The sequence below is a fragment of the Vicugna pacos genome, chromosome 20, assembly GCF_048564905.1.
Source record: "Vicugna pacos chromosome 20, VicPac4, whole genome shotgun sequence".
Classification (NCBI taxonomy): Eukaryota; Metazoa; Chordata; class Mammalia; order Artiodactyla; family Camelidae; genus Vicugna; species Vicugna pacos.
Window position 1 is genome coordinate 15,286,518 of NC_133006.1, and position 27,802 is coordinate 15,314,319.

At 38.3% G+C, this 27,802-nt stretch overlaps 1 protein-coding gene and 1 long non-coding RNA gene across 13 annotated transcripts in view; one reads left to right on the plus strand and one right to left on the minus strand.

Moving 5' to 3' along the window:
- The window catches only part of BICRAL (BICRA like chromatin remodeling complex associated protein), an 84,642-nt gene that overhangs the window by 30,352 nt on the left and 26,488 nt on the right, over positions 1-27,802 (minus strand). Inside the window, exon 1 of one of the 7 annotated variants that reach the window (XM_072944987.1) lies at positions 23,158-23,176. The exons of 3 other annotated variants lie outside the window; for them this stretch is intronic. Coding sequence is in view for 1 of the 4 variants with exons in the window: in XM_072944983.1 (XP_072801084.1) it covers positions 1,365-1,374 (10 nt within the window). In the remaining 3 variants the exon portion in view is untranslated. Of the gene's footprint in view, positions 1-53; positions 189-1,364; positions 1,387-8,561; positions 8,590-23,157; positions 23,177-27,802 lie in introns of those variants that run through there. 3 more of the 7 variants (XM_072944988.1, XM_072944983.1, XM_006201996.4) reach the window with 3 other exon arrangements.
- LOC116284745 (uncharacterized) lies at positions 170-26,967 on the plus strand. Of its 6 annotated transcripts, XR_012062137.1 has the most exons (6): positions 315-404; positions 18,758-18,889; positions 20,695-20,824; positions 25,379-25,518; positions 26,056-26,134; positions 26,329-26,967. It is a non-coding gene; the product is annotated as an uncharacterized lncRNA (long non-coding RNA). The 6 variants fall into 6 exon arrangements; XR_012062134.1 differs by lacking the exon at positions 26,329-26,967 and having other exon boundaries at positions 170-404; positions 26,056-26,322; XR_012062136.1 differs by lacking the exon at positions 26,056-26,134 and having other exon boundaries at positions 171-404.

Genomic DNA, 27,802 nt, shown 5'->3' on the forward strand with positions numbered 1-27,802 from the left:
GCAGTTCATCCCCCTTCCTTTCTCCTCCCTCCCCCGAGGTCCGGGAAACTTACACTAGTGATCCGACACCTGGCAACACTGCTTCGCACCCATTTCGAGCCATGCGTGGAATAATTTACATCACGGAATGCCAAGGCCAAGAGTTCTGGAGCCGTTGGAAAGGGCAGTTGTGAACGGCAGTTGGACGGAGGAATGAAATCCTGAAGAGATGCCCAGAAGAGGGACACACCCGAAGAAGGCAGAGGCAGAGTTTCTACTAAGTGTTTTTTCTCGGTTAAAGCAGCCATCTCCTCTCCAATCGTCCCCCAACTTCCCATCCTATCAGTCACAAGGCCAAACAAATATAAAATTTACTCCTGCCACACGGAAGGAAACTTGTTTTCCTCAGGAAGGGTCTGGAAGGGGTAAGTATCCCCCAATGTGGGACCTTCCCATTGGTGGGTGAATTGGTTCAGTTGCTGAATGATCCGATGGTTACAACTCATCTGAATGGACAGTCAGTGGAAAGGAAGATGATGGGTGAGGCAGGAGGAAGTTAAGAGTGGGGAAAGCTTATCAAGTGTAACATCCCTGGCCAAAGCTAAAAGGGGCAGCTGGTAAGTGAAATTCGTTTCCAGGACTCAGATACTGAGTTACGCAGGGGCATGCCAGCATGACTCTACCAACATGACTTTTGAGTGGAAATGGAACAGGAAGGAAAAAAGAGGAAAATGACCACTAAGTAGATATGTAGAATCTGTGTGAGGGTCTTCCCTTAAATCCTAGTATTTAATATGTAGAATTGCATTAGCTGTTGCTCATAACGGTACCCCAGGCCTGTCTCCCAGACATCATAATCACATGGACTATATTAGCCAACAGTAACATATAATTAAGCCTATAAATAAAGGGGATATTATTTCTTTACTTCAACATGGCCAGTTAAATGGAGCTCCACTGTATCCTTTGTAAATTTATTTTTTAAGTGTCTAACAGTCTCCAGAACAAACTAATTAATAAAAGCATATGTGAAAAACAGCTTACATCAAAGAAAAACCCTTTCATGACTGTCCCAGCTTTGCTCCCTATTTTACATCTGCACCTAACTCCTCCAGTGGACGAGATGCCCAAGGGTTAACACGCAAACTGAGAGAGGAAGTTAGCACCAGTCCCTCCTCTGAGGTGTTACTGCCACCAGGACTTCAAAGCACAGAGCACATTTGCTACCTCAAAGTTCAAAGTGACAAGCTACCCTTTGAATAGCCCAAGTAAAAGAACAATTTTATAATATTGGATGAAATGAAAAGCCATTGCACATCCCTCCCCAAATCAAACCAGGTGGCTCAAACACTTGGCAGAACGCTCCTTGGGCGCACGAGCCCTACCCAGTGGCATCAGTCTACCAGACAGGCCTCCTCCTCCAGTCCCACTTGCGTAGAACTCGACGAGCCATTATAGTCAGTGGTACCCTGAGAATTCTACTTTTTAAATGGCCACACCCTTTTTTGACTAAACAGTTTTACATTAGGCAAGATGACTCTTATCCTTCCACCCCAGCTCTTCATCGTGCCAGACAGTCATAATACCACCCAAGTGTGCAGGTCTTTTCCCCAGGAGGACACACGGCCCACCAAAGGAAATCTACCAATGTAAAGTTGTAGAAATCGACTACGATTCTAAAGTGGGAAAACAACCTGAGGATCAGAAACTAATGACTTAAAAGTGAAGAGCTTAGTTTTCTTTGGAAAGATTCTCCCTTTACTTCTGAACTCTTGTTGAGGCTCTTTTCTCATTAAAGTGACAACCTTGGATTTACGAGGTGGCTCTCTGGCCACAGGTGACATTTATAAGGCTGTGTGAAAGATGAGGCCCCCCCAAGGGGAAATTCCTGGATCAGTGGTTTAAAACTACTTCTTGGCCCAAAACACTTGAGCAAGACACATCCCCTCAGTAGTAGCAGCTTACGGCAGCAGGATTATGTCAGGGAGAGAAGGGGGCTGTGGTTCGTACAGGATCCTGACAGGCACGCTGAGAGATCAGAAATCACTACCCTAGACACCTGAGTACCACTCTAACAAAATTAAAGTTAATATTTAAAATTGCTCTTACTATCCTTAATCAAGAGGACACAGTATAAAAAGTGACATTTCAAATCAGTGGGGGTAAGACTTTAGCTGTCTAAAGAAAAGAAGGCAGACTCAGACTTCACGTCTAACACAAAACCAAATTCCAGATGCATCTAAGAGTTAAATGTGGGGGAGGGAGGAGAGCCTTAAAGTACTAGAAAAACACATGGGAGAATTTTGTTTTTATAATCTTGGACTAGGGAAAGTTTAAGGGTGTCACAAGATGCAGAAGTCATAAAAGACAGACAAATTTCATGATAAAAAATTTTTAAATTCTTCATGATAAAAGAAAAAAACATGAACAAAGTCAAAGATTTTAAAAACCCAAAAAACATAAGTGAGGAAAGTACTTCCAATTCATATCACAAACGGCTTTTCTCCCTAATAAATAAAGAGCTCCTATTAAAAAAATCAGCTATCCTGCAGAAAATCAAAGGTATGAATGATCAGGGAGGAGGGTGTAGCTCAGTGGTAGAGCGCATGCTCAGCATGCACAAGGTCCTGGGTTCAATCCCCAGCACCTCCATTAAAACATAAATATGTAAACCTATTACCCCCCAAACAAACAACAACAACAAAAAGAAATGTATTGGTTTCAAGAACAGTTATTTCAGGAAAGATAGCTAAGCAAATCAATCCTACATTTAAGATATTTTAAATGAGTGGCAATAGAAGAAAACATTAAAAAAGTCATAACACAGGATTTCAAATACTTCACAAAATGAAATTTGGTATGTCACTGCTACAACAAATGTTTCTCTTTTCTTCCTTATATGCTTCTCTGTTCTTCTTCCAAAAACATTACCTAGTGAAAATGATGACTAATAAGCTAAAACTTTAAACGACCACCAAGAGTCAATATAACAGGCTATCTTGCCAACATATGAAAAATTACAGACATTTGCTTTATTTGCATGAATTTGGTATAGCATCAGTATATGCCATAATTTCCAAATCATTTACAAACAGAATTTTAGAAAAAGTGCCAAGGCCAGCAGAGGGATCACTGGGCAAGTCTATTTAAGCAGTCAGGAACTATGGAATGGTTTCAATGTCCTCAGGTGATCACTTCCTGAACTATTAAAGGTATAATGAGCTGCAGTCACTTTCATTTTTACCCACATATTAACCAGTTCCAGTGCCGTTCATTCCTTTGAGTAAATCCAGATTTTCATCTGGTATCATTTTCCTTCTCCTGAAGGATGTCCTTGAGTATCTTTCATAGTGCAGATCTGCCGCTGATGATTTCTTTCAGCTTTCCTATGTCTTTAAAATGTGTTTATTTTGCTTTCATTTTTGAAATGTGTTTCATTGGCATATAGTTCGAGATTGAGTTTTTTTCCTTTTTTTTTTGGTTCTTTAAAGATATTGCTACTGTTTCTTGTTTGCATTATTTCCAAGTAGAATTCTGTTGTCATTCTTATTTTTGTCCTTCGGTACATAATAGGTCTTCCTCCATCACCCACCATGCTTTAAAGATTTTTCTCTTTATCACCAGTTTTAAGTAATTTGATTATGGTATGCCTTGGCATAGTTTTCTTCATGCTTCTTGTGTTTGGGGTTCGTTAAACTTCTAGGATCTATAGGTTTACAATTTTCCTCCAATTTAGAATAATTTCAGCCATTACCTCATTTATTTTGTGCCCCTATCCCTCCTTCAGGGACTCCAATTACCTATGATTATGCTGCTTGAAATAGTTCCACTGCTCACTGTTGCTCTTTTTAAAAAATTGTTGAAGTGTCTTTTTATCTCTCTGGCTTTCATTCAGGACAGCTTCTATTGCTATGTCTTCAAGCACACTAATCTTTCTTCCGCAGTGTCTAATCTGCTTACTAATCCTATCCAATGTATTTGTATTTTCAAACATTGTAGTTTTCATCTCTAGAAACTGGGTCTTCTTGTTTGTTTGTTTAAACATTTTTTATTGAGTTATAGTCATTTTACAATGTTGTGTCAAATTCCAGTGTAGAGCACAATTTTTCAGTTATACATGAACATACATACATTCATTGTCACATCCTCTTTCACTGTGAGCCACCACAAGATCCTGTATATATTTCCCTGTGCTACACGGTACAATCTTGTTTATCTATTCCACATTTTGAAATCCCAGTCTGTCCCTTCCCACCCCCCATCCCCTTGGCAACCACAAGTTTGTATTCCATGTCTATAAGTCTGTAGAAACTGGGTCTTTTTTTATATTTTCCATGTCTTTGTTTAATTTGTTCAACCTTTCCTCTACCTTCTTGAAGTTATACAGAATAGTGATAACTTTTTAAAGTCCTTCTCTACTAATTCTATCATTTATATCACTTCTGGCTCTGTTTCTACTGACTGATTTTTTTCTCCTTGTAATGGGTGGTATTTTTTCCTTCTTTTCATGCCTGGTGTTTTTTTTTATTGGGTTCTAGACATTGCTAATTCTACATTATTGAGTACTGGATATTTTTGTATCTCTACAGATATTTTTGAACTTTGTCTAGGATACAATTAAGTTACTTGTAAATGGTTTCATTCTCTCGAGATTTGTTTTTAAGCTTTGTCAATCTTTAGGGCTAATTTTGCCCTATACTGAGGCAATATCCTGAGTACTTTACTTGATGTCCCATGAACTGCAAGGATTTTTGCACTCTTGCAGGTGGGAACACAAACAATTCTCTGCCCTGTGCGAGCTCCAAGTTTTGTTTCCTCTAATCCTTTTGGCGAGTTCTTTCCCAGGACTCGGGTCGTTTCCCTACATACATGTGCTTATCAGGTATCAGCTGAAGACTCAAGGGAGACACTCTGCAGCTCTCCCCTCTGGTGCTCTGCCCGGTGAGTTTTAGCCACCTCTACCCCCCAGCTACCTCAGCTCAACTCAGGAAGACGATAAGCCTCCATCTGGGTTCCGCTTGCCTGTGCTGTGGCCTGGAAACCTTCCCTAGGCAGCAAGCTGGACAATTACAGGGCTCACCTTATCTGTTTTCTATTTCTCAGGAGTCACTGCCCTGTGCTGCCTGATATTCAGTGTCTAAAAACCATTGCTTAATACATTTTATCCAGTTTTTTAACTGTTTTATGCAGGAAGTCCCTGTTATTCCATCTTGGCCCTATAGCCATTTTTAAGGTTTTGGAAGAAATCACTTTAGGAGCTAAGAACAGCTTATATGAGTTGATTAGCACAAATTATAGGATCAGAGCAGCCTGACAGAGGGAGGAAAGGAGAAAGAGAGGACAGTAAATTGTACAGGTTTATCCCATGCCCCCTTCTGTTTCCTACCCTGAGGAATAGCTTAGGGAATGGGGAAAGCTGCTTCTTTAATGACTGTCTTTAATAAAGTTGTTCAGTGGGTGAAAAGAACAGGCATTTAACAAACATTGAGCACCCACTGTGTGCCAAGTACTGTGTTAAAGACTGGGAATATCAAATGAATATGACACAAAATGCAGTAATAAATATAAATACCCTTAACATTTTTGTAGGACTATAAAAGCAAATAAATTATTATAAACAAGCAAACAATATTCCAATAAGTGTCATGATCAGAAAGTTACAACATAAAATAGCCACTTACCCAGGGCAAGTAACTGTTTACGTCAATCAGGATATAAAGTATTCTCATCTTATTCCTTTTACTATATTGTCATTGTTATGGGCTATTGAATTTTGCAATTGCAAGACTGTGTGAAACTTCCTGGCGTGGTTCCCAATTGTAAGGAACTCACTCTTGGAAGAGAGACGGGCAACAGTTCATCAGTGCACTGTGAGAGGTGCTTGAGCTCTTGGCCAGCGTCCCCACGCTTCTTCAGGTGAAGTCACTAGGCTTTTTTTGTGAAATAATATGACATTTTACTAGAAGAAAACATGATTATATTTTTACAACTATACCCATTTGTAATAAAAAGAAGCTATCGAACTCAACATGATGGGCTCGAAGTTTTTCCATTGTTATTCAACCAAGAACTTCATTCTGTCAACAACTAGAGCCTCCTAGCAGCAAGGAAGAAAGGTGGGGAAAAAAACTAAGAAACATAATCAGGAGAAAAACTTAGGAATCAAAAAATTCCTCGAAGTCAGAAAAGATGATTGTTAATGTAGAAAGCATCGGACCTTGGTTCAACTCATGAAATGCAGAATTTAAAGGCATTAAAACTGCTTTAATTACAACTTGGAATGAGGTGGGGCAGAAATAAACCTAATATATTAAGCAATTCAATGTCATCCGAAGTGAAGTAAACCAGAAAGAGAAAGAAAGATACCATATGATATCACTTATATGTGGAATCTTAAAAAAAAAAAAAAAGACAAATGAACTTATTTACAAAACAGAAACAGACTCACAGACATAGAAAACAAACTTATGGTTACCAGAGGGGGAGGAGGTGGGAAGGGGTAAATTGGGACGTCAAGATTTGCAGATACTAGAAAGAAAAATACCATATGAGATCGCTCATATGTGGAATCTAAAGACTCATGGACAGAGAATACAGACTTGTGGTTACCAGGGGGGTAGAGGGTGGGAAGGGATAGACTGGGATTTCAAAATTGTAGAATAGATAAACAAGATTACACTGTATAGCACAGGGAAATATACACAAAATGTTATGATAAATCACAGAGAAAAAAATGTGACAATGAGTGTGTATATGTCCATGAATGACTGAAAAATTGTGCTGAACACGGGAATTTGACACATTGTAAAATGATTATAAATCAATAAAAAAGTTAAAAAAAAAAGATTTGCAGATACTAACTTATATATATATATAATAGATAAACAACAAGTTTATACTGTATAGTACAGGGAACTATATTCACCATCCTGTAGTAACTTATGGTGAAAAATATGAAAACGAATATATATATGTTCCTATATGACTTAAGTATTGTGCTGTACACCAGAAATTTATACATTGTAAACTGACTATACTTCAATACAAAATATATTTAAAAAAATTAAGCAATCCAGCTGGCTAAACAATATACTATAACATGGGGAGGGGGGAAGAGTGACCAACCTCAGGGGGTCAGGGAGAAGTCTGGCAAGGCTTTACAGGGGCTGGGGACACGTTGGACACACTTGGGCACATTCGAGGCTACCTGGGAAACTGTCCCCCAACTGCAGGCAGGTGGGACCTGCAAACAAGGGCCTCTGGTCAGATAAGAGACACAAATTGAGGCTGCCATCTCTCCAAACTCAGGGGAGGGTTGTTTCCTGGTAATGTGATGGGAGGAAATGCAGAGGGTGAAACCTTATTTGGGGATGCATCACTCTCAACCACCTTCAGCATCAGTCTCTTACTACTCCTTTCCCTCAATTTATTTCTCCCTTTCCCTCTTTACTATATTTACTCATATTTATATTAGAAGGCCAGCTTTACCAGGACAGAGGTTGGTGTCTGTTCATCGATGCACCTCAGTACCGGGCACGTGACAAGGGCTTACTAAATATTTCCCTCCTCAGCCTTACTGAGATATAACTGAAAAATAAGACTATATTAGTTTAAAGTGTACAATCTGATGATCTGATATGTGTATATATTGTAAAATGATTACTACAAACACGTCCATCACTTCATATAGTTAACTTTTTTTTTTTTGGTGTAGTGAGAACATTTAAAAATCTACTCTCTCAGCAAATTTCAGGTATACAATACAGTATTGGTAACTCTAGTCACCATGTTATACATTAGATCCCCAGAACTTACTCATCTTATAACTGAAAGTTTGTACCCTTTGTCCAACATCTCCCCATTTCCCCTACCCCCCAGCCCCTGGCAACAACCAATCTACTCTGTTTCTATGAGTTCAACTTTTATAGATTCCACATATAAATGAAATCATACAGTATTTGTCTGTCTTTGTCTGACTTACTTCACTTAGCTTGTGTTTCATCCATTTTGTCACAAATGGCAGGATTTCCTTCTTTTTATGGCTGAATAATATTCCATGGTAAGTATGTTGTATGTGTATGTTAACTACCTATATATTTATCTATGACAATTTCTTTATCCATTCATCCATCAACAGACATTTAGGTTGTTTCCGTATCTTCGCTATTGTGAATAAAACTGTAGTGAACATGGGGGGTGCACGTAACTCTTCAAGATAGTGACTTCATCTCCTTCAAATATATATCTAGAAGTGGGGCTGCTGGAGCATATCGTACCTATATTTTTAATTTTTTGAGGACCCTCCATATACTGTTCTTCATGGTGGCTGCACTAATTTACATTCCCACCAACAGTGCACGAGGGTTCCCTTTGTCCACATCCTTGCCGACACTTGTCATCTCTTGTCTTTTCGATAACAGCCATTCTGCCAGGTGGGAGGTGATATCTCATTGTGGGCAATGAACATTTTTTGAAATAAACTTATCACCCATTCCAATATATTGGCCACAAGATGACAAAACCTACAGCAGGACTGAGCACACCAGGGAAAGTGTGCTTATTCTCTTTTCCTTGAAACTTACTTCAGTTTTCCAAGAAAGCATGCTTATTTTGGACACCAGGTTATTCCTATGGGAGAGCAATCTAAAGTGGAAAAGAAAGAGTTATATTTAAACCTAGAACGTACAGCGGGGCAGAAGTGATTTCCCAGCATTCCTCCACACTCTGTTCTAGCCACACTGCCACTCTCCTAGCCCCCGACACAATGCACACTCTCCCAGCACCTGCCCTTGTCCAGGTGACAGTTTTCTTACCTGAAATACTCTTCTTCCTCTTCTAATCTACTGAAATTCCAACCATCATTCAAAATTTATTTTGAATCAACCTCTGTAAGTCTCTCTGACAACCATGGACTGTCTTTAGGATTTTCTACCCAGAATTCTAAAAGCAAAAACCATGTCTTTTTACACAGATCAGACACTGTTCTGTGATTATCTTCACTATGCCTCTTTTCTGTACCCAACTAAAGCAGAGCCCAAATTTAAATAAAAACAGTAGAGAGTGCTACGAGAGTACAATGAATTCTCCCATCTGAAAGCCATGACATTTTTAGACTGTATGGTTTCTTGGCATCAGTGAACTGAAAATACTGGCCCATTACAACAGGCTCTAGTCTCATTTTATACCTTAACTCACCCCAGCCTCCCCCGTGTGGAACTCTTGTTTCTTTGCCATCTTGACCATCTGATGTCCCCCAAACTTATCATATCACTTTTTCCATTCTTTGGCTTTGTGCTTGTCCCTTTACTTAGAAAACAAAAGACCTTCCCATCCACCTCCAAGCAGTCAACTGATCATGCCTACTTATCTTTTAAGGCTTTGAGTAAAAATGATATTGCCTTTCTTTAAAAAAAAAAAATCCCTAAGCAAAATTAGTTGCTGACTTATATGTATCCCTAGAACATGTCTGACCTGTTACTAGGTCTGACACACGTATGACAAACTTTGTTTTTCTGACTCCCTCATTAGCTTACAAGTTCCATGAAATCTGGGTCAGTTTCTTCCCATCTTCCTGTTACCAGAGTTTATTGTGATACCTGATACAAATGTGCCCAATAAACACATCTTACTCAATTGAATTAAGTAAGATTTTGGTCTAAGAAACTAACTTTTTCAGGGGTGAGGTCAGTTCCTCATCATTGAGTTTCCAACAATACGCAGCGAGGCCACACGTGAACACTTTTGCACAATTATAAAGCGCAGGGTTTGGATGCAGGGCTGGTCATCCAGCGTCCAGGATCCACTGGCTTAGGCTGGGCCTGTACGTATCTAGCCAGGCATCCGTGCTGGGTAGAAAAAGCCTTGAGAGCTTGACAGATTTCCCATCTCTGCTCCAGATCAGATGGTTCAACTCTCTGAGGCATAAAGAAATGTCATTTTTTAAGACCCATAGGACCAAAAAAATTGTGTATCCTTCTATGATAACCCATTTAATGTTCAACAAACCTTAAAACAGGAATTTATGTACTGAACATAAATATAAAATCCTTGGAGTCCCCAAATCATTAGCAGCAACTTATTCTAATAATATGTCTTCATTAACAGGCTCAGAAGTAAAAGTCTTAAGTTGAAGGGTCCCTGGCACAGCCGTGTATGACTTCTTGAGGCCATCAGTAACAGACCTGACAGGAAAAAAAAACACAACTGTGCAGTATAGGAAAAACAGATGTCCTGCCAAAAATGTTTTCATAATTTCCTTATTGTGTTGTATAAGAGACAACATTTTAATGACTATGGAAAACAATACACAGGAAATGAATGAGAAATGATCAACAAATGCTGCTGTCCTGATTGCTATTAAGTACTGAGTAAAAAACTAAGTTGAAACTATCTTTGTGATAATTCACAAAACTTCACTACATAGAATAGTAAGTACTAAAAATATGACTCAATTCTCTTCAGTTACACTACTAAATATCAAAGAATTCGTGTATTATACCTCCAAGAAAAAGGTGAATTTCTATTTTAATCATTGATTACCCTATTTATTACTTTCTTCCACTAAAGCTAATCAATCATTTAGAGAATCAGGTCCAATGACAAGCTGACTTAGCAAAAGGGAGCTGTGCCGACACTGAGATAACCACTTACAAAGAGGAACCTAGTCATGTATTAACCAAAAACACATTAACAAAAATTTTAGGAATAGGAATTAAAAACTAGACGAGCCAAAAATAAATCTTATTTCCACCTTTCGTAAAAGCAAATTACCTGAATATTAAACACAAACTGCTTTTGACAGTTTTTAAATTTCTAGTTTCATTCAGAAAAATACATATTTTATTAAATGGAGATCTACCTGAGTCTTTTGTGTATTTCCTAATAGAAAAGGGATTTCTTTTAGAGAACACTGTAAATGAAGTAAAAGAAAAATCCTCCCAATGCGGATTTTTTTTCTACTTTTAAAAACAATGGCTACTCAGGGAAGGGAATAGCTCAGTGGCAGACCACGCACATATGAGGTCCGGGGTTAAATCCCCAGCACCGCCATTAAAATGAAGAAACCAATAAGCCAATAAATAAATATCTAATTACCTCCCTACCAAAAAAAAAATTAAAAACAAACAATGGCTATTATTGCACAACACCAGTCAGAAATAGTAAAAAGGATCGCCGTTTGCATTTCCATCCCACTCCCACAAAATTTACTAGAATACAGTATGGCAATAATTAAGCTATTAAAAAATAAAACAGCCCAATCTTTCTCTATATTTCCTCAAATATAACAGGACACTATTGCTCTGTGTTAATGTAATCTGCACACATTATTGTGCCTATGTACGGAACTGCTTTAAAAACTACTTTAAAATGGTAGTAATTCCAAACTAAAAACATGTTTCTTTTATTGAGCTTTAGTATTAGCAATCTGGTGAAAGTTATTATGCAAACTCTTGACTCTGACTGCTCTCTGTCAATGAGTAACATTCAAAATATTTTGGTTCTACGATATGTTCCAAGAAAAACAAGCCCTATAAAAACAACTAACAATATTAACAAACAAAATTCCATCTTACAAAGTCAACGATGTTACCAAAGAAGAGATGCCAAGGATTTCTTTTTATAAAAGCAGACTCAAAAGGAAGATGTGTACATGAAATCAGTATTTTTAAGGAGGAGAGACTGAAAGGAACTTCTTCAAGGCTTGATTTAAGAAAAATACATATGTAGCATATTACTCCAAGCAAGATTTCATTGTTTCTACAAAAATTTTAAAGAAGCTGAATTACTCTCTCTCTCCTAAACTCCATTTAAGAAAAATAAACTTCCACCTAGTATGAAATCTTTCACAAACTCTAAGAAATGCCATGTGAACTGGAATTTAAATTTGCTATAATTTCTATACAAAAAAACCCCCATAAAATACAGAGTCTTAGTTGAGGAAAATGAAAAAGTTCTGGGGAAGAATGGTGGTGATGGTTCCACAACAATGAGAATGTACTTAATGCCACAGAACTGTGCTTAAAATGGCTAAAATGGAGACATAGGTCAAGATGGCAGAGTGGTAGGACCACGAGCTTGCCTCTCCCCGTGACTACAACAAAACCACAACTGAATGGTAAACAACCATCGGAAAAAGACCGGAACCTAGCAAAAAAGATCTTCTGCAATTGGAAACATAAAGAGGGAACCACAGCAGGACAGTAGGAGGGGCATGCTCGCCATATAATTGATCCCCAGACCCCCAGGTGGGCGACCCACAAGCTGAAGATTTGTTAAGTTGCAGAGGCCCTCCCACAGGAGTGAGTGCTCTAAGCCCCACACCAGGCTCCCCAACTCAGGTCCCGCATTGGGAAGAGAAGCAGATCCCAGGACATCTGGTTTTGAAGGCAAGGGGGGCTTGACTCTGGGAGCCTCATGGGCCTGGAGGAAACGGAGACTCCATTTGCTTGAGAAGTGTACACGGAAACTCATGTGCACCAGTTCCAAGGGCAGAGGCAGTGATTTCATAGGAACCTGGGCCAGACCTGCCTGCTAGATTTGGACGGTCTCCTGGGGATGTGGGGGATGGCTGCAGCTCACTCAGGGCACATAAAGCTGGTGGTGGACATTCTGGGAGTATTAATCTACAGGAGCTTTCCTGGAGGCTGATATCCTAATTGGGTCATTAGCACCAAGACCTAGCCCCACCCAACAGCCTGTAGGGAAGCCTCAGGCCAAACAACATACAGGGTGGGAACACAGCCACATCCAGCAGCAGACTTCCTAAGCCACAAAGGCCTCTAGACACAGCCCTACCCACCAGAGGTCCAGACCAAGCTTCACCCAACAGTGGGCAGGCACTGGCTCCTCCTGCCAGGAAACCTGCATAAGCCTCTAGTCCAGCCTCATCTACCAGGGCAGATACTAGAAGTAAGAAAACAATAATCCCAAAGCCTGTGGAAGGAATCCACAAACACATAGAAAGAAAGACGATCTGAGGTGGCAAAGAAGTATCTCCCAGGCCAAGGCACAAGATAAAATCCCAGAAGAAGAAATAAGTGATGAGGAGATGGGTAATTTATCTGAGAAGAGTTTAAAGTAATGATGGCCAAGATGTTCAGAGAACTCAAGAGGAGTATAGATGCACAGAGTGAAGTTTTTAGCAAAGAGTTGGAAAATACAAAGACCTGAGTTGAAGAATAAAATCACTGAAATGAACAGTACACTAGAAGGAACCAAGAACAGACTAAATGAGGCAAAAGAACAGATTAGTGAGCTAGAAGACAGATTAATGGAAATCACTACTTCAGAACAAAGAAAAAAGAATAAAAAGGAAGGAGGATAGTTTAAGAGAACTCTAGGACAACATGAGACGCTCTAATATTCACATTATAGGGGTCCCAGAAAAAGAAGAGAGAGAGAAAGGACCTGAGAAAATCTGGGGAGAGGTAATAACTGAAAACTTCCCCAATGTGGGAAAGGAAACAGCCGCCCAAGTCCTGGAAGCGCAGAGAGTACCACAAAGAATCAATCCAAAGAGGAACACACCAAGAAGGCACATAATCATCAAATTGACAACAATTAAGGATAAGGAGAAAATATTAAAATTAGCAAGAGAAAAGCAATGAATAGCATACAAGGGAACTCCCATAAGGTTATCAGCTGATTACAACCAAGAATACTCTATCCACCAAGGCTCTCGTTCAGACCAGATGGAGAAATCAAAAACTTCACAGATAAAAGCTAAAAGACTTCAGCACCACCTAACCAGCTTTACAACAAATGTTAAAGGACCTTCTCTAGTCATCAAAGCATAAGAAAAGAGAACAAAAAGGAGGAGGAAGAAAAAAAAGAGACCTACAAGATTGCTTTGGCTGTTCGAGGTCTTTCATGGTCCCTTACAAATTTTGGAATGGTTTGTTCCAGTTCTGTGAGGAATGTCGCAGGTATTTTGATGGGGGTTGCGTTGGATCTGTGGATTGCTTTGGGTAGTGTAGCCATTTTGATAGTGTTGATTCTTCCAATCCAAGAGCACAAGAAATCTTCCCATTTCTTTGTGTCCTTTCACTTTTCAGAGTATAGGTAACCTCCTTGGTTAAGTTTATTTCTGAGTATTTTTTTTGTTTTTGATATAATGGAAATGTCTCTGCCAGTTATAAAATTCTGGTTTTTGAAGTGAAAAAAAAGTGAATGAAGGGCCTCAAATGGCAAAATATCCTTTTGTATGGGTGAGTTGTGTTCCATTACACACACACACACACACACACACACACACACACACATATACATATATGAATCTCCATTATCTATTCAACTATTGATGTGCACTTAGGATGCTTCCTTATCTTGGCAATTATAAATAATATTGCTGTTAAGAGCAGGGTGTATGTATCTTTTTGAGTTAATTCTTATTTTGTGGTTGGCTTTATTTCTTTGATAACTATGTAAGTTTAAAAAGCTAAAGCTCTAAACGTTCTTAGAATCAATGAACAGTACATACATATAAGTTAAAAAATATGTGCAGTGAAAAAAAATGATCAAACCATAAAAGACATAGAAGAAACTTAAAAGACATATTACTAAATTAAAGAAGCCAGTCTGAAAAGGCTACAAACTGTACAATTCCAACCAAATGACATTCTGGAAAAGGCACAGCTACAGAAACAATAAAAAGATCACGGTTTCCAGGGGTTTGGGGAGAGGGAAGGAGGAAGGAATGACTAGATGGAGTACAAGGGATTTTTAAGGCAATGAAATTATTCTGTATGTTATTATAGTGGTGGCTACATGTCATTATGCATTTGTCAAAACCCGTATTATGTACAACATCAAGAGTAAACCCTAATGTAAACTATGGACTTTGGTTGCTAATAATGTGCCCATGTTGGTTCATTGATTGTACCAAATATGCCACACTGATGAGGGATGTTGAAGGCAGGGAAGTATATATGTGTGGGTGGGGAGGGCTATGTAGGAACTCTGTATTTTCTGCTCAATTCTGTTGTGAACCTGAAACTGCTGTAAAAGAATACAGTCTATTAAAAAAAAAAAAAGATTCAAAGTCATCCAGTTAGTGGTTGAAACTGAACCTCAAGAATTTAACAGCTTCTTTTAAATATGTGTAATTCATGGATACATTCTCATTGTTTTTAAAATAAAAAGTCATAGAAGTAAAAAAAAAAAGGCTAAAATGGTCAATTTTATGTTATGTATATTTTACCACACAAAAAAATGAAGTATCTATGAATATTCTTACCAAAAACAAACAAACAAATCCAAAAGGGTTTGCTTGAAAATAACTAATTGTACATCTATGATCAAAAATCTTTCTATTTCTGGAAAAGTATTCTCTCCCTCCAAGCTCAAAGCTTCAGGACAGATGCTCACTGAGGGGAGATGAGGGACCTATGGCTCATCAGTTAAGATTAACCCCAATAAAAATTGGGGTGAAAGAAGCTGAGGCAGGTCACCCCACAACTACTGACAGACACCAGATGTGGCTGCAGGAAGAAATGCACAAAGAAAGGCGGAGAGTTCACAACCCTTGCTGTGCATTTTGGCTGACTGGTGAAGCCTATAGATCCCTTCAGAGTAATATTTCAGGATGCATAATATATGTAAGATTTTTTGGGAATACAGTTATAAAAATATTTTAAAATTGTAATATAGGTATATATGTGATTCTTCACCAATGTGTTAATATACTCGATTTAGTAGTGATTCTAGTAACTACTGTCATTTGGAAGATAGTAATCTTTCAAGACATCTGCAAATGTAACACCGGTAAACAATATTTCTACTGATAACAAATTCCCAGGCACTGTTAATACTATTGTAGTTGGCAGCCTTCATTCACAGATTTAGGAAACGATAAATTTCAGTTGGAGCTGAGTGAAAACAACATGCAACTTTTTTGGTATCCAAGTTCAATGGGCCTCCATCTCCTCAATTCTCTCCACAGATCCTTTAGGGGTCGGTCCATGGAGCCCTTGCACTGTTGGGGTCCAAGACAGTTGTTCTACGTGTGAAATGAATAAACTCAATCCAGTAACAAACACAATGGGATTCTGAACATATGAATATAATTCACAAGATATTTTTATGCTTGCTAAGCAAAATGGCCATTTCTACACACTGGATGGACTTGTTTGCAGTGTAAAGATGCAGAAGGTGCTGCCAGATGCACAGGATGGGAGCAGCAAGCAAGCTGTTGATTTTAACAGCACAGAAAGGATACTGTTCACTACTACCAAAGTTATCAGAGAATTCCCTGCAGGAGGAAGGTCGAGAAAGCTAATTTTCTATAAGCTCGGTAGAGAGCAACAGAAATACATTTGACAATTTTTAAAGCCTGACACTTGGGTAGGAAAGCCCATCAAAATTCTCCACCTTGGACCAGAGGGAGATACAAAGGCAAGTTTCATCTGATAAACATGCCAGCAGTATTTTCTAGAAAGCTTACTCAAAATTCACGTCTCCATTTCCCTAAACATTCGATGTAGAAAATAATTACCTAAATCATTTACTTTTCTAGTTTTTACATGAATGCTCACAACTGAATAGACATCTAAATTAACCCCTTTTTCTATACTCACTTCTGGGCATCCTGCTATAGACTACTGAACCCTCATAAAAGAGGGTCAGGTCACTTAGAAACAGCCTTTGGTGGTCTAAGGATAAAACACTGCAGTTCTTTTTTAAGGCCAATTCAGTGTAATTTTTTAAAAAATGATTTTTAACTTAAAACCATATCATTCTGAAGGTGGCAGTTACTTGTGCTAGAAGTAAATGTATGTAACCGATTTAGAACACGGCCCCATCTTCTGAGAGATCTGTGCCTACAACATAACCCTTTTCCATAGGAAAGAGGTAAAAATTTTTCATTTAGTTTGACCTTACAAACTAAACTTTAGACAGACCCATAGTTCTATTACCTCCACTATTCAGTATTATTCTTTTGGACTAATTAAAATAATTTTTTCTTGCCTCATTATGTCTTCATAGTTTTGCCTTTAAAAACACCTTATTTACCTCTCTAAATATTTAAAGTCTTAGATTTTGCCTCACTTAGTAAAATTATTTATCTATGAAGGGTTGTCATTATTTAACTTTTTCTTAAACCTCTAATGAAAGTTTGCAAATTTTGTTAATGATTCTCAAAACATTAGTATCATAATTTTTCTTTAAGAAAGTACATTAAAAATAGCAGTACTATTTAAATTTATTATACTAATGATAATGAGGACTCAATTCAATGATTTATTTATTAAAATAAGCCTGTGCTGGAGGGGCAGGGTAGAGGATTAAAAGAACACACAAAAAATCTCACAAAAGTATATAATATGTCCCAGCTCTCAAGTTGCAGACAATCTTATTGGAAAGGCAAGACACCTATGTATGAAATGACTTTCCAAACTGTAGAAAGCATTATCAATGTGCATGAAAATAAACATATACTAGCATGGATATTTATAGGAATATTAAGCCCTCTTTACAATTATTATTACTACCATTATTACAAAGTATAAATTACTTTAATATTAATTACTATTAATACATTAAGGCACTTGAGGTGATTAAAAATTGTACTAGCAGCTACATTAACTAAGTGCCTTCCCTCTGCCAGGCTCTTTATGCAGTTCTAATCCTTCTAACACAGTCCTGCCAGGTATGTATTATTATCCCTGTTTTTAGAGAGACTGTAAGATGCCTGCCCAACACTGCAGAGTTTGTAAGTAGTGAGACAGAGGTTTGAACTCAAATCTCTAATTCCCAAGCCCATGCTGCTTCTCATCTCTGTGGGTGGGAAATATGATGATTTTTGGAAGGTTTGATTTCTGCTAATATTTCCCATGACAAAAGACAGCAGTTGAGAATCTTAAAACACTTTCTCTCACAGCAAAAAAACTCACTATTCCATCAATTAAAATTCTAAAATTTTAAATCAACTTATATGGAATTTTTGCTGAGAAAAGTGAGGCACATTATTGTAGATCTACCACTATAAAAAGGTAAGCGTTAGCAGGGAGAAATACATTGGCAGTGGCTTGGAGAAAGTTGCTGTGGGAACATGGTGGCTGAGAGAAGCATTTACAGTCTTTTCCATGTAAGACTTTGAGGAAAGGAGTCCTTTAAACAAAAAAGGCTGGCAGAGGTCCCATAATGAAATAACTTTGCGAAATGCTACCTATCACATATCCTTCTTGGTAATTCATAATGCATATTAGACCTCCTGCTTTCTAAAACTCAGTGTTGCCCACACCGACTTAGGCACAGGACCCTCCATTCTCTCCCAACTCCACTCTCAACACCTAGTAACTCCCGCAGGGTCTAGTGCAGCACAGCTGTCCAACAGAAACGTCAAGTGAGAGCCACATGTGAGATTTAAAATTTCCTGGTAGCCAATTTTTTTAAAAAATCCAATTTATTTTAATATACAGTTGATCCTTGAACAATATAGGTTTGAACTGCGAGGGTCCACTTATGTACAGATCTTTTTCAACATGTTTATAAATATATACACATAGAACATTGTGTGCAGAACTTGAAGTGGATAGCCTATCCTTACACAGACATACGGTGAGTGGTATTTAACACAAAATTAATAATGTGTTAGTTTTCTTACTGTCCTATAACTGCTTTCAAAGAAATGCATTACTGTGAAGTACAGCTCTCACTCTTGTTATTGGAGAAACTGTGTATCAGCCTATTACCACAGGTAAGTGGTTTTTTAAGAAAAATATAACACTGTTTCCAATACTGTATTATGAATCTAACTGTAATACTGTACACCATACAGATTTTAAAAAGACTCATTCATTAGTGTAGCGGTTAGACAACTGGGCCGCAATCCTGTCGATTACACTAAGCACCATAAAGCAATCATACAGCCGGTGCTTCGCTGTCAATGCACGAATCATTCTACCTATATGTAAGTATAAATTTCTTTTTCACATTATCTTTTCCTTTTTGATGTCTAGTGTTAGTGATATAATAACATCCACAGTGTTTTGCATTACGTAAGACAATACTGATGTATGTACTAGCAGACAAGACAATCCATCTTGTGAACAGACGTCGTAAACTTGTGGTATGGATGTATACAGTACAGTGCTCTAAATGCATTTTCTCTTCTTTATGATTTTCTTAATAACATTTTCTTTTTCCTCGCTTCCTCTATTGTAAGAATTCAGTATATAATACATATACCAAATACATGTTAACTTACTGTATGTTACTGATGAGGCTTCCAGTCAACAGCAGGCTATTAGTTAAGTTTTGGGGGAGTAAAAACCTGTATGTGGATTTCTGACTATGTTGGGGGTTGGCTGTTCAAGGCCAACTGTGTTTTATTTGGTCCAGAATACTGAAAAGATATTTGGGGCAAAATAAAAAAGAATTATTTATTTAGATAATCATTTCAACATGTAATTAATATAAAATTAATGAGATATTTTACATCCTCTTTTTCAAACAAAGCCTTCAAAATCTGGTGTGGACTTTACACTTAAGAGTAAATCACAGTTGGTGCTGGCCACACTTCAAGCACTGATAGCCGTATGTGGCAAGGAGCCACCATATTGGACAGGTCAGGTCTAGAGATTTTTATAAAACTTAGTTCAGGAAAAACATTGGCCTAGAGGTTCATTTGCCCCTTGTTAGCCCTTATGGATAGCCACAAGGTGGAAATCTTTTAAAATTTAAGAACAGTTGAAGAGGTATGAATAATATTTACCCTAATTATTTATATATGGTTTTCCAAAGGTTTTTGTTTGTGGGATTTGTTTATGGGGGGATGCAGAGTGAAGGGAAGGGAGCTGCCATAACCCTGTTTTCACCAGAATATAACCCCCTCTACACACACACACACACACACACACACATACACAGATTTAATTTGGAAAAGGAAAAATGATGAATATTAAGTATCAGTTCCAAAGATAACCCTCATCTAGCCAAACAACTGAAATCCTAATCTTCTAGAAGCAAAGTTAATTTTACATGATTCTTACGTATTTATAAAGACTTTAATACATGTTTCTAACAATAAGTTATTTCTTCATATTTGTGTAAAATGATCTTAAATACATGGGGAAAAAATCCAAAAGTAAATTATTTGGAGATAAAAGCAAACAAACTGTTTACAAAAATAGACACTAAAATTAAGGCTGAAAGCTCCTGGATCAGGCACTCTCACACAAGCCTCATAACTGCCTCACAGACCCATTTTTGTAAATAGTGAAATCAAGACTTGCTCTAGGCTCTCAATCACCTGGCAGCTTGTTAAAAATCCAAATTCTCAGGCCCAGACCTACTGGATCAGGAACTCAGGGGGTGTTGAACAAGGTCATCTTGATGCACACTCATGTCTGAGAACCACTAGATCAATACAGAACTAGTATTTAAACCCAATCTGCCTAACGTCAAAAGCTGAACATTTTTTAGAAGTTTTGGGGGGCCCTTTCTTTGGGAGGGGGCTGAGAACTTGTGTGTGTATGTGTGGTAAAATACATATAACATAAAATTCACCATCTTAACCATTCTGAAGTGTACAGTTCAGTAGTATTAAGTACTATCGCATGGTGCAACCATCACCACTAGCCATCTGCAGAAGTCTTTTTCATCTTGCAACACTGAAACTCTATACTCATTAAATGCTAATTCCCCCTTCCTCCTCCCCCCAGCCATTGGCAACTACCATTCTATTTTCTGCCCCTATCAATTTGACTACTCTAGGTAACTCACAGAAGTGGAATCTAGAAGTGGAACCTAGTTTTACCCAACACCTTCAATTGCAGAAAGTTTGGAAAGTACAGAAATGCCTAGGGAAGAATTGAAGATCACTTATGGACTCCACTGCCTAGAGGTGACTGCCATGGACTGAGCTGTGTCCAACCCCCACCCCAAACTCAGGCGGCAACCCTAAGCCCTAATGTGACTGGATTTAGAAACAGGGTCTTTAGGAAGTAATTAAGGTTAGATGAGTTCACCAGGGTAGAGCCGTAATCCAACAGGGCTGATGCTCCTGTAAGAGGAGGAAGAGACTCCAGAGCTCCTGTGGACATTGAGAAGGTGACCGTCTGCAAACCAGGAAGAGGGTCTTCCCAGCAAGTGAACTGGCTGGCACCCTGATCTTGGACTGCCCAGCCTACAGAACTGTGAGGAGATAAGTTTCCGTTGTTTAAGCCACCCAGTCTACGGTATAGCTGACCCTTGAACAACTTGAAGGCTGGGGCACTGACTGGGCAGTTGGAAAACCTCATATGATTTTACAGTCAGTCCTCTACATGGGCAGTTCCTCTGCATCTGCAGAGTCAACCAACTGAGGATCCCACAGAATCGTAGTATGTACTTAGTGGAAAAAAATCCACACTTAAGTGGACCCATGCTGTTCAAACCCATGTTGTTCAAGGGTCAACTGTATTTATGGTAGCCCGAGGTAATACTTTGGAACATATTTTTTCAGTCTTTTTCTTTAGTTTATTTTTAAAAGTATGTTTTATATTTAAATGGAATCAAAGCCCACATGCCTTTTTTCACCTTCCCAGCATTTTCTAAACCTGCACCCTGCAAACTAGTGCTCGCAGGACACTGATTTTTGGAAACTGGGTTTTAAAGTGACATCAGGTTTCTATTGCTAAATTTCTCAGTCTTTTCTATATTAAACTGAGAATATCAAAATGGGAATCTGTTATATTTGATCTCTAAGTGTTTTGGGGGAAAACTCTGTTACATCTCCTGCTATTCTGAAAAAAGTCTACTACTGGACAACAAACAGGAAGTTCAAGGGTCAATACTGGCTGACAGGAATAATTAAGACAAAAAGTCAATTTACTTTTCTAAAGGAGCTATTCACTTATTCATTCACTGTTAGCAGACGAGTCTAATTAAACACTGCTTTAATATTACTTTTTTATAACAATAATTTAAAAAAGCAGTGATAGATAGGCCCCAAATGGGTGAGGCACTGTTAACCCTTTATATGTCTGATCTCACTTATTCCTTGCAAACTTCCTCTGTGAGGTTAAATTCTCAATCCAGAGGGAGTAACTAAGACACACGCCCCCAGAGAGGTTATGTAATTTACTTGAGACAGCACAGAAAGGAAAAGAGCCAGGGTTAGAACACAGATCTGTCTGGTTCCAAAGCTATTATTAACTAAAATGTTTCTTTCTTTCTTACTCAAATCACTGACTTGCTTGAAAACCCATTTTGTAATACCTAAAGAAAAATTCAAATAATCTGGCCTTGCATTTAGTGCATTTCACAAATTGATCCCAAAGTCCCATCCCAGCCTTCCTTTTTTCTTCTCTCTCGTCTTCTACAAACTTCTCACTTCATCCAAAGAAGTTTTCTCACTGTCTTGCCCCTCTCATTCACTTCTCACTTAATTTAGTTCTTTCCCACCGGAATTCCTCTGCTTTGCCATCTTCTCCTGGTCAATAAATTCCTTAGGCTCCAGTCAAATTCCACTTTTTCATATATAACCTTTCACTGGTCATTCTCTCATGCTCCACATCCCAATCCCACTGGCTACACTTTCAAAATAGATCCAGAATCTAACCATATACCACCTCTATCTCTGTCATCACCTCTCCTTTGGCCTCTCTGCTATTGCTCCATTACCCGCTACAATCTATTCTTACCCCAACCTCCTGAGTAATCTTCTTAAAACATAAATCAAAACTCTCCAGTGAATCCCCATTTTCCTCACTGTAAAAACAAAAATCCTTTTCTATGCTCAGCTGTGAACACTCATAATGCCCTACACAACTATCCTCCCTGCCCCCAGACCTCTCTGACCTCTTTCTGATTCTAGCCCTTGCTGACTTACCATACCCTGAACTCACCAGGCATACTCATGCCTCAGGCCCTTTGCACCAGCTGCTCTCTGCCTAGAATGTCATCCCTTCAGACAAGGCTTGCCCCTTACGTCTTTCTAGTCTCTGCTCAGAGGATCATGACCTACCATGACTACCCTGCCACCTCCCAGTACTCCACATATTCCTTACCTTGCTTTATTCCACCCCCCATAACTTACTACAAAGTTTACCTAGGTTTATTGTCTGTCTTCTCATGACAGCAGGGCATCCATCTTTTATTCACTGAGGCATCCTGGAGCCTAGAATGGCAGCTGGCACACAGTAGGTACTCAATAATATTTGCTGAATGAGTAGATGTAAGGACATGCTCACACACCTCAGCCAAAGGCTCTCTCCTTTGCTCTCGCTTGCACCACTCATATACTGCTGATCCACCTGGCTGGATCATGTATTCCTGTACCCTCCAAGTACCCTGTACAAAAGTAGCATTTAGTAAATATTTGATGATGAAATATGAGTGCAGTAGCTTTTTCTTTCAGAATAGTTACAGCAATAATTTTTCAAAATATGACACTTCATTTAGAAAAGAAACATTCTGGAAAACAGTATAAGGAAAAACAGAACACTTAATTTTAAATTAATCTTAAAAGGATGGAAAATATTTTAATGGTGTGTGCATATAATGCATATTCTTTATATCACTTCTAGGAAATATCACAGTTAAAAGAAATCTAACTATTTTAGATTTAGGAGCATTCCTTTTTATTTTAAATCGTATGAGAAATACTTCCAAATTAAAACCACACAATCAAAAATAACTTTTACTCTCAGCAATCAGGAGGAAAAAAACCTGATTTTTTTTTTGGCGGGGTGGGTAATAGTCTCTACACATGGAAAGAGTTATTTCTAAACCTGAAGACATTTTTCCACATTAAAAAAAAAAACTATTATTCTACTTCCTAGGTAAATTCTGTTTAAAAAACTAAAATTTACTCTAGAAAACTTTCTCTGACATTAATCCTAACTTTGTAGGCAATACCTTTGTTTGCCAAACTCAAATATAAGGATTTTAAATTTAATCTCTCAAAATGGCATCCAGGTTTCTCCAGTTCTACTATTTATTGAGAAATGATTTCTGAAAAGAATAAATTATAAACTACTCTAAGTTATTTTATATTCATAAAACTTTCACATATATTACACTAAAAGTAAACATTCAATAGCTATGGCTTTATTTTTATTTCAGGGGACATGCTTAGGGCTTTAAAAATTATTGCTGAAAATCCACTGTTGGGGTGGCCCTAATACTGTAAAATATTTTCTAAGGAGAACTGAATACCAATTCTAAAACAAAAACTTAACCAAGAAACTAGATAAACTGTCTTTTAAAAAAATTACAATAAAAATCTGAAATATACCAAAGCAACTCTTAAAGATGGTTGATTTTAACACATATAGTAGCAGTCTCGATACGCCTTAGTTAGGTTTGAAATATTTAGTCTACATAATAAATTTTGAAAATCTCTCCCATATTACGCTCACCACAAGATCATGAAATTCATCTCCCCAGATTAGGTTTACCACTAATAAGCAGTGAGATGGTTGGTTCTTATGGGGAGAGGAGGAGAACTCAAGTTAGTTCTGACAGCCTGGCATGAAGAACGCAGGCACTACCTCAGACTGCTCAGAGAGCAACTTAATGCTCAAGACTACAGGTCAGCCCCGGTAAACTAAAAACTCCACGGTGAGAATGTTTCATGACCTTTCATTACTGTTGTCTACCGCAGCTCAGCTTTCCTGTAGAGTCAAAAAGAAAAGAAAAAATCCTTTTGACACGTCATCTTACTAGCCTTATATTCAACCTACAGCGCTGCCTCTTTAAAAGAATGTTTCTTTAAAGCAAATCACACTTTGTACATTTTAAGTACTTTCCCCCAAGTCTGTACTATAAGCACAGAGCTTACACTGACAACATTCCAAGCAACGGAACAACCTGAGCTACATCATACCATGTTTAATTAAGGTTCTAAGTGTTCTCTTTCCCAATTAGGGATTTTTGTAAGTGAAAGATATGATTCACAATCCCTGATTGCTCCCAAGGATAGAGCCAAATGGTCCCCATGTTTGACTCACCATACTATGCAAAAAAACCTGAATTACCTGCAGAAGGAGCAAAATAACTGCTCTGACCTAAAACTTGACTATCGACATAAAATTCTGGTTTTTTTGGTTACCATTTTGATTTATCAATAAAACACTTTTCTTTATCATCCTGTTGAAACAAAGGTCATCCAATTTTAAGACCTCAAAATGTTTAACTTGTAGGCAGTCATTTGTAGATTGAATGTATACATGGGCTAAATACCAATGGAAAAAAATACGATGCATGGATCCGCAACATATATTCAAATCCCAGCTCTGACCCTCAGTAATGTAACCTTGGGCAAGTTATTTAGCATTTCTAAACCTCTGATCCACTATATATAAAATAGAGACAAACCTACCTACAGGGTATTATGAGAATGAATGTTAAGGTTTAACAAATATTACTTCTCTTTCCCCCCATTTTCTCTCTTGTGAACATGTCTCAATCACAGGTCAGGACATCAAGTTTAAATTCTGATGATACAAGGAAGCACCCTGGATTTTAGCTGAACTGAAATAAGCCTTTCCTAGAAAGGCAATACCTTTCATACCTCATTCCCTCACATTCTCACACTCAGGATTTTTATTTCAGGTAATATGAGTGAGTGTTCAATATGTCTGTAAGATAAGCCAAAGAACCCACAAAAACAGAAAATGTTCAATTTTACAACTTTATTAAAAAGAAATATATGATTAAATCACAACTATATAAATTAAAATTGATTAGGATTAAGTGGAAGGGGAACCTGGGTTTCAGGTCTGATAGTGAGGTCTCCAGATCTTTTCCGTAATGGAAGCACATATGAGGTAAGGGGAGGAAAAAAAAACCTCAAAGCCCCTAGTGGCTTCTCCCCAAGACCTCTTTCTTCCATTTTCCCACATGACACGTGTTGACGGCCCCTGAGCTCTCCTGAACCACGCTGTACATGGTAAGCCACCCCAGCAGAGCCACCTCCTGGGCCCATCTCCATTCAGCAAGGGACCACTTACAAGGTTCCACTTTAGGGTTTTCCTTTCAAGTCCACACCTCATTCCTTCTCTGTCAGCTCTCCCACTTCTCCACACTCATTTAACCACCCCCTACTTCCTGCTAGACCCTTACTCACTGTATTTTCCACTTCTTCTACAGGACATCACTGGTGACGAGAGAACCATGGCACTCAGATGGATGCCATGCTATGTTACCTAATTCAAGCTGCCTCATTACAGCTAAGGACCATTCCCTTTTCTCAATCTTCCCCCATCTGATACACTCCACAGATGTACTCCTCTCAAACTCAAAACCTTTTGCCTCTGCCCGACAAGTGACCTTGCTAACTTCTCAGGAAAGATGACAGACATCTATTTTGAATCTTATCATCTACCCTGCTCTAATTTTATTTCACTGTTCCTTATTCTGCAGGCAATTTGGGGAACGGAGGAACCTTATGAAAAGATGAATGACAGCATTCCAAGGAAAGAATAGAGAAAGGAAGGCTAAGGGAAGTGCTACAAAGTTCTACTTGGTATTATCTGAAAAAAAATTTTTTTTAATGATTTTCCTTTATTTCCCTCCCTCCCTGCCCTATAATCTGATTGTTCTTATCACCCGCTGAGATCAGAGTGTATAAGGCATTGCTGATCTCTACCTATCTCCAGAAATGGTTTTTCCTTTGGTTCCCATCATTCTGCTCTGCCTGGGTTGTCTAAGTTCTTACTTAGCAAATGTTTACTGAGCGCCTAGCTTGTTTTAAATGTTATGCTAAAGGCTTCAAATAAGTCAGTGAAGAGAGAAACAAATAATCTAAAGTTTCTTGGTCCCACTCCAGAACCTCTGTGTTGCTGTTATGCCTCTTCACGTTTGGGTTAAGAGGGGAGTGTGCAAATAACCTCTGTACCTGCCACAAATATTTAAATGTTAGTTTATTTCTTTGACTGTGATAAAACGTACGTAAGGTTTGCCATTTAAGTGTACAGCTCATTGCTTTAAGTACATTTACACTGTTGTACAACTGTTGTCACGATCTCGTTCCATTACTTAAAAAAAAAATTTTCAAATGTGTTGCAATTTTATTTATTTATTTATTTGGGGGGTAATTAGGTTTACTTGTTTATTTTTAGAGGAGATATTGGGGATTGAACACAGGACCCTGTGTATACTAAGCAAGCACTCTACCACTTGAGCTATACCCTTGCCCCCTCCATTACTTTTTCATCATCCCCAGTCGAAATTCTCTACCTATTAACTTTTTATTAATCAAAAATGATTTTCACGGCTGAATTCTTAGCTCCACCCCCATTGTCTTCTCCTGATTTCCTACCCAGTAACATTCCAAGGTTCATCATTGTAATCACCCCCTTGCAACCACCCTCAATTCTCCTAGCTCCTTTCTTCCTGTCAGGCCTGGGGGTGCAAAACTCCAATCTTTGTTGAACCCATCCACTGGCTGCTCTTTGCACACCTTGTAATAGCTGAATGTTGCTGGCAGAAAACCACACAACTAATTGGGTTGATTGGTTTCACCTTAAATTCAGACCCCAAGCCACATCTAGGCATTCAATAGTGCCCAACAATCTCACATCATGTCTCAGTGAGTTCAGTGTCCAAGGCAAGGTGTCGTCCTCACCTCAAACCATCCACATCTCTTCCTCCTTTAGTTTAAGTTGCTGGCCTTGCCTTAGACTTCACTGAGAAAGCAGAATCCATCAGAACAGAAAGCCCTATATTCCACCTCCAGTTCATAAACTTGCACCCAGATTCTGCCTTCTCTCCTGCTACACTGCAAGTCATCTTGCTCCCATCAAAGGCAAACCCTCTTCTTGTGTTCTGAATTCCTCAAGAATTTTGCTCCTTTGGGAGTCTTATCTTTCTTCTGCATTAGTCTCTTTCCTATTAG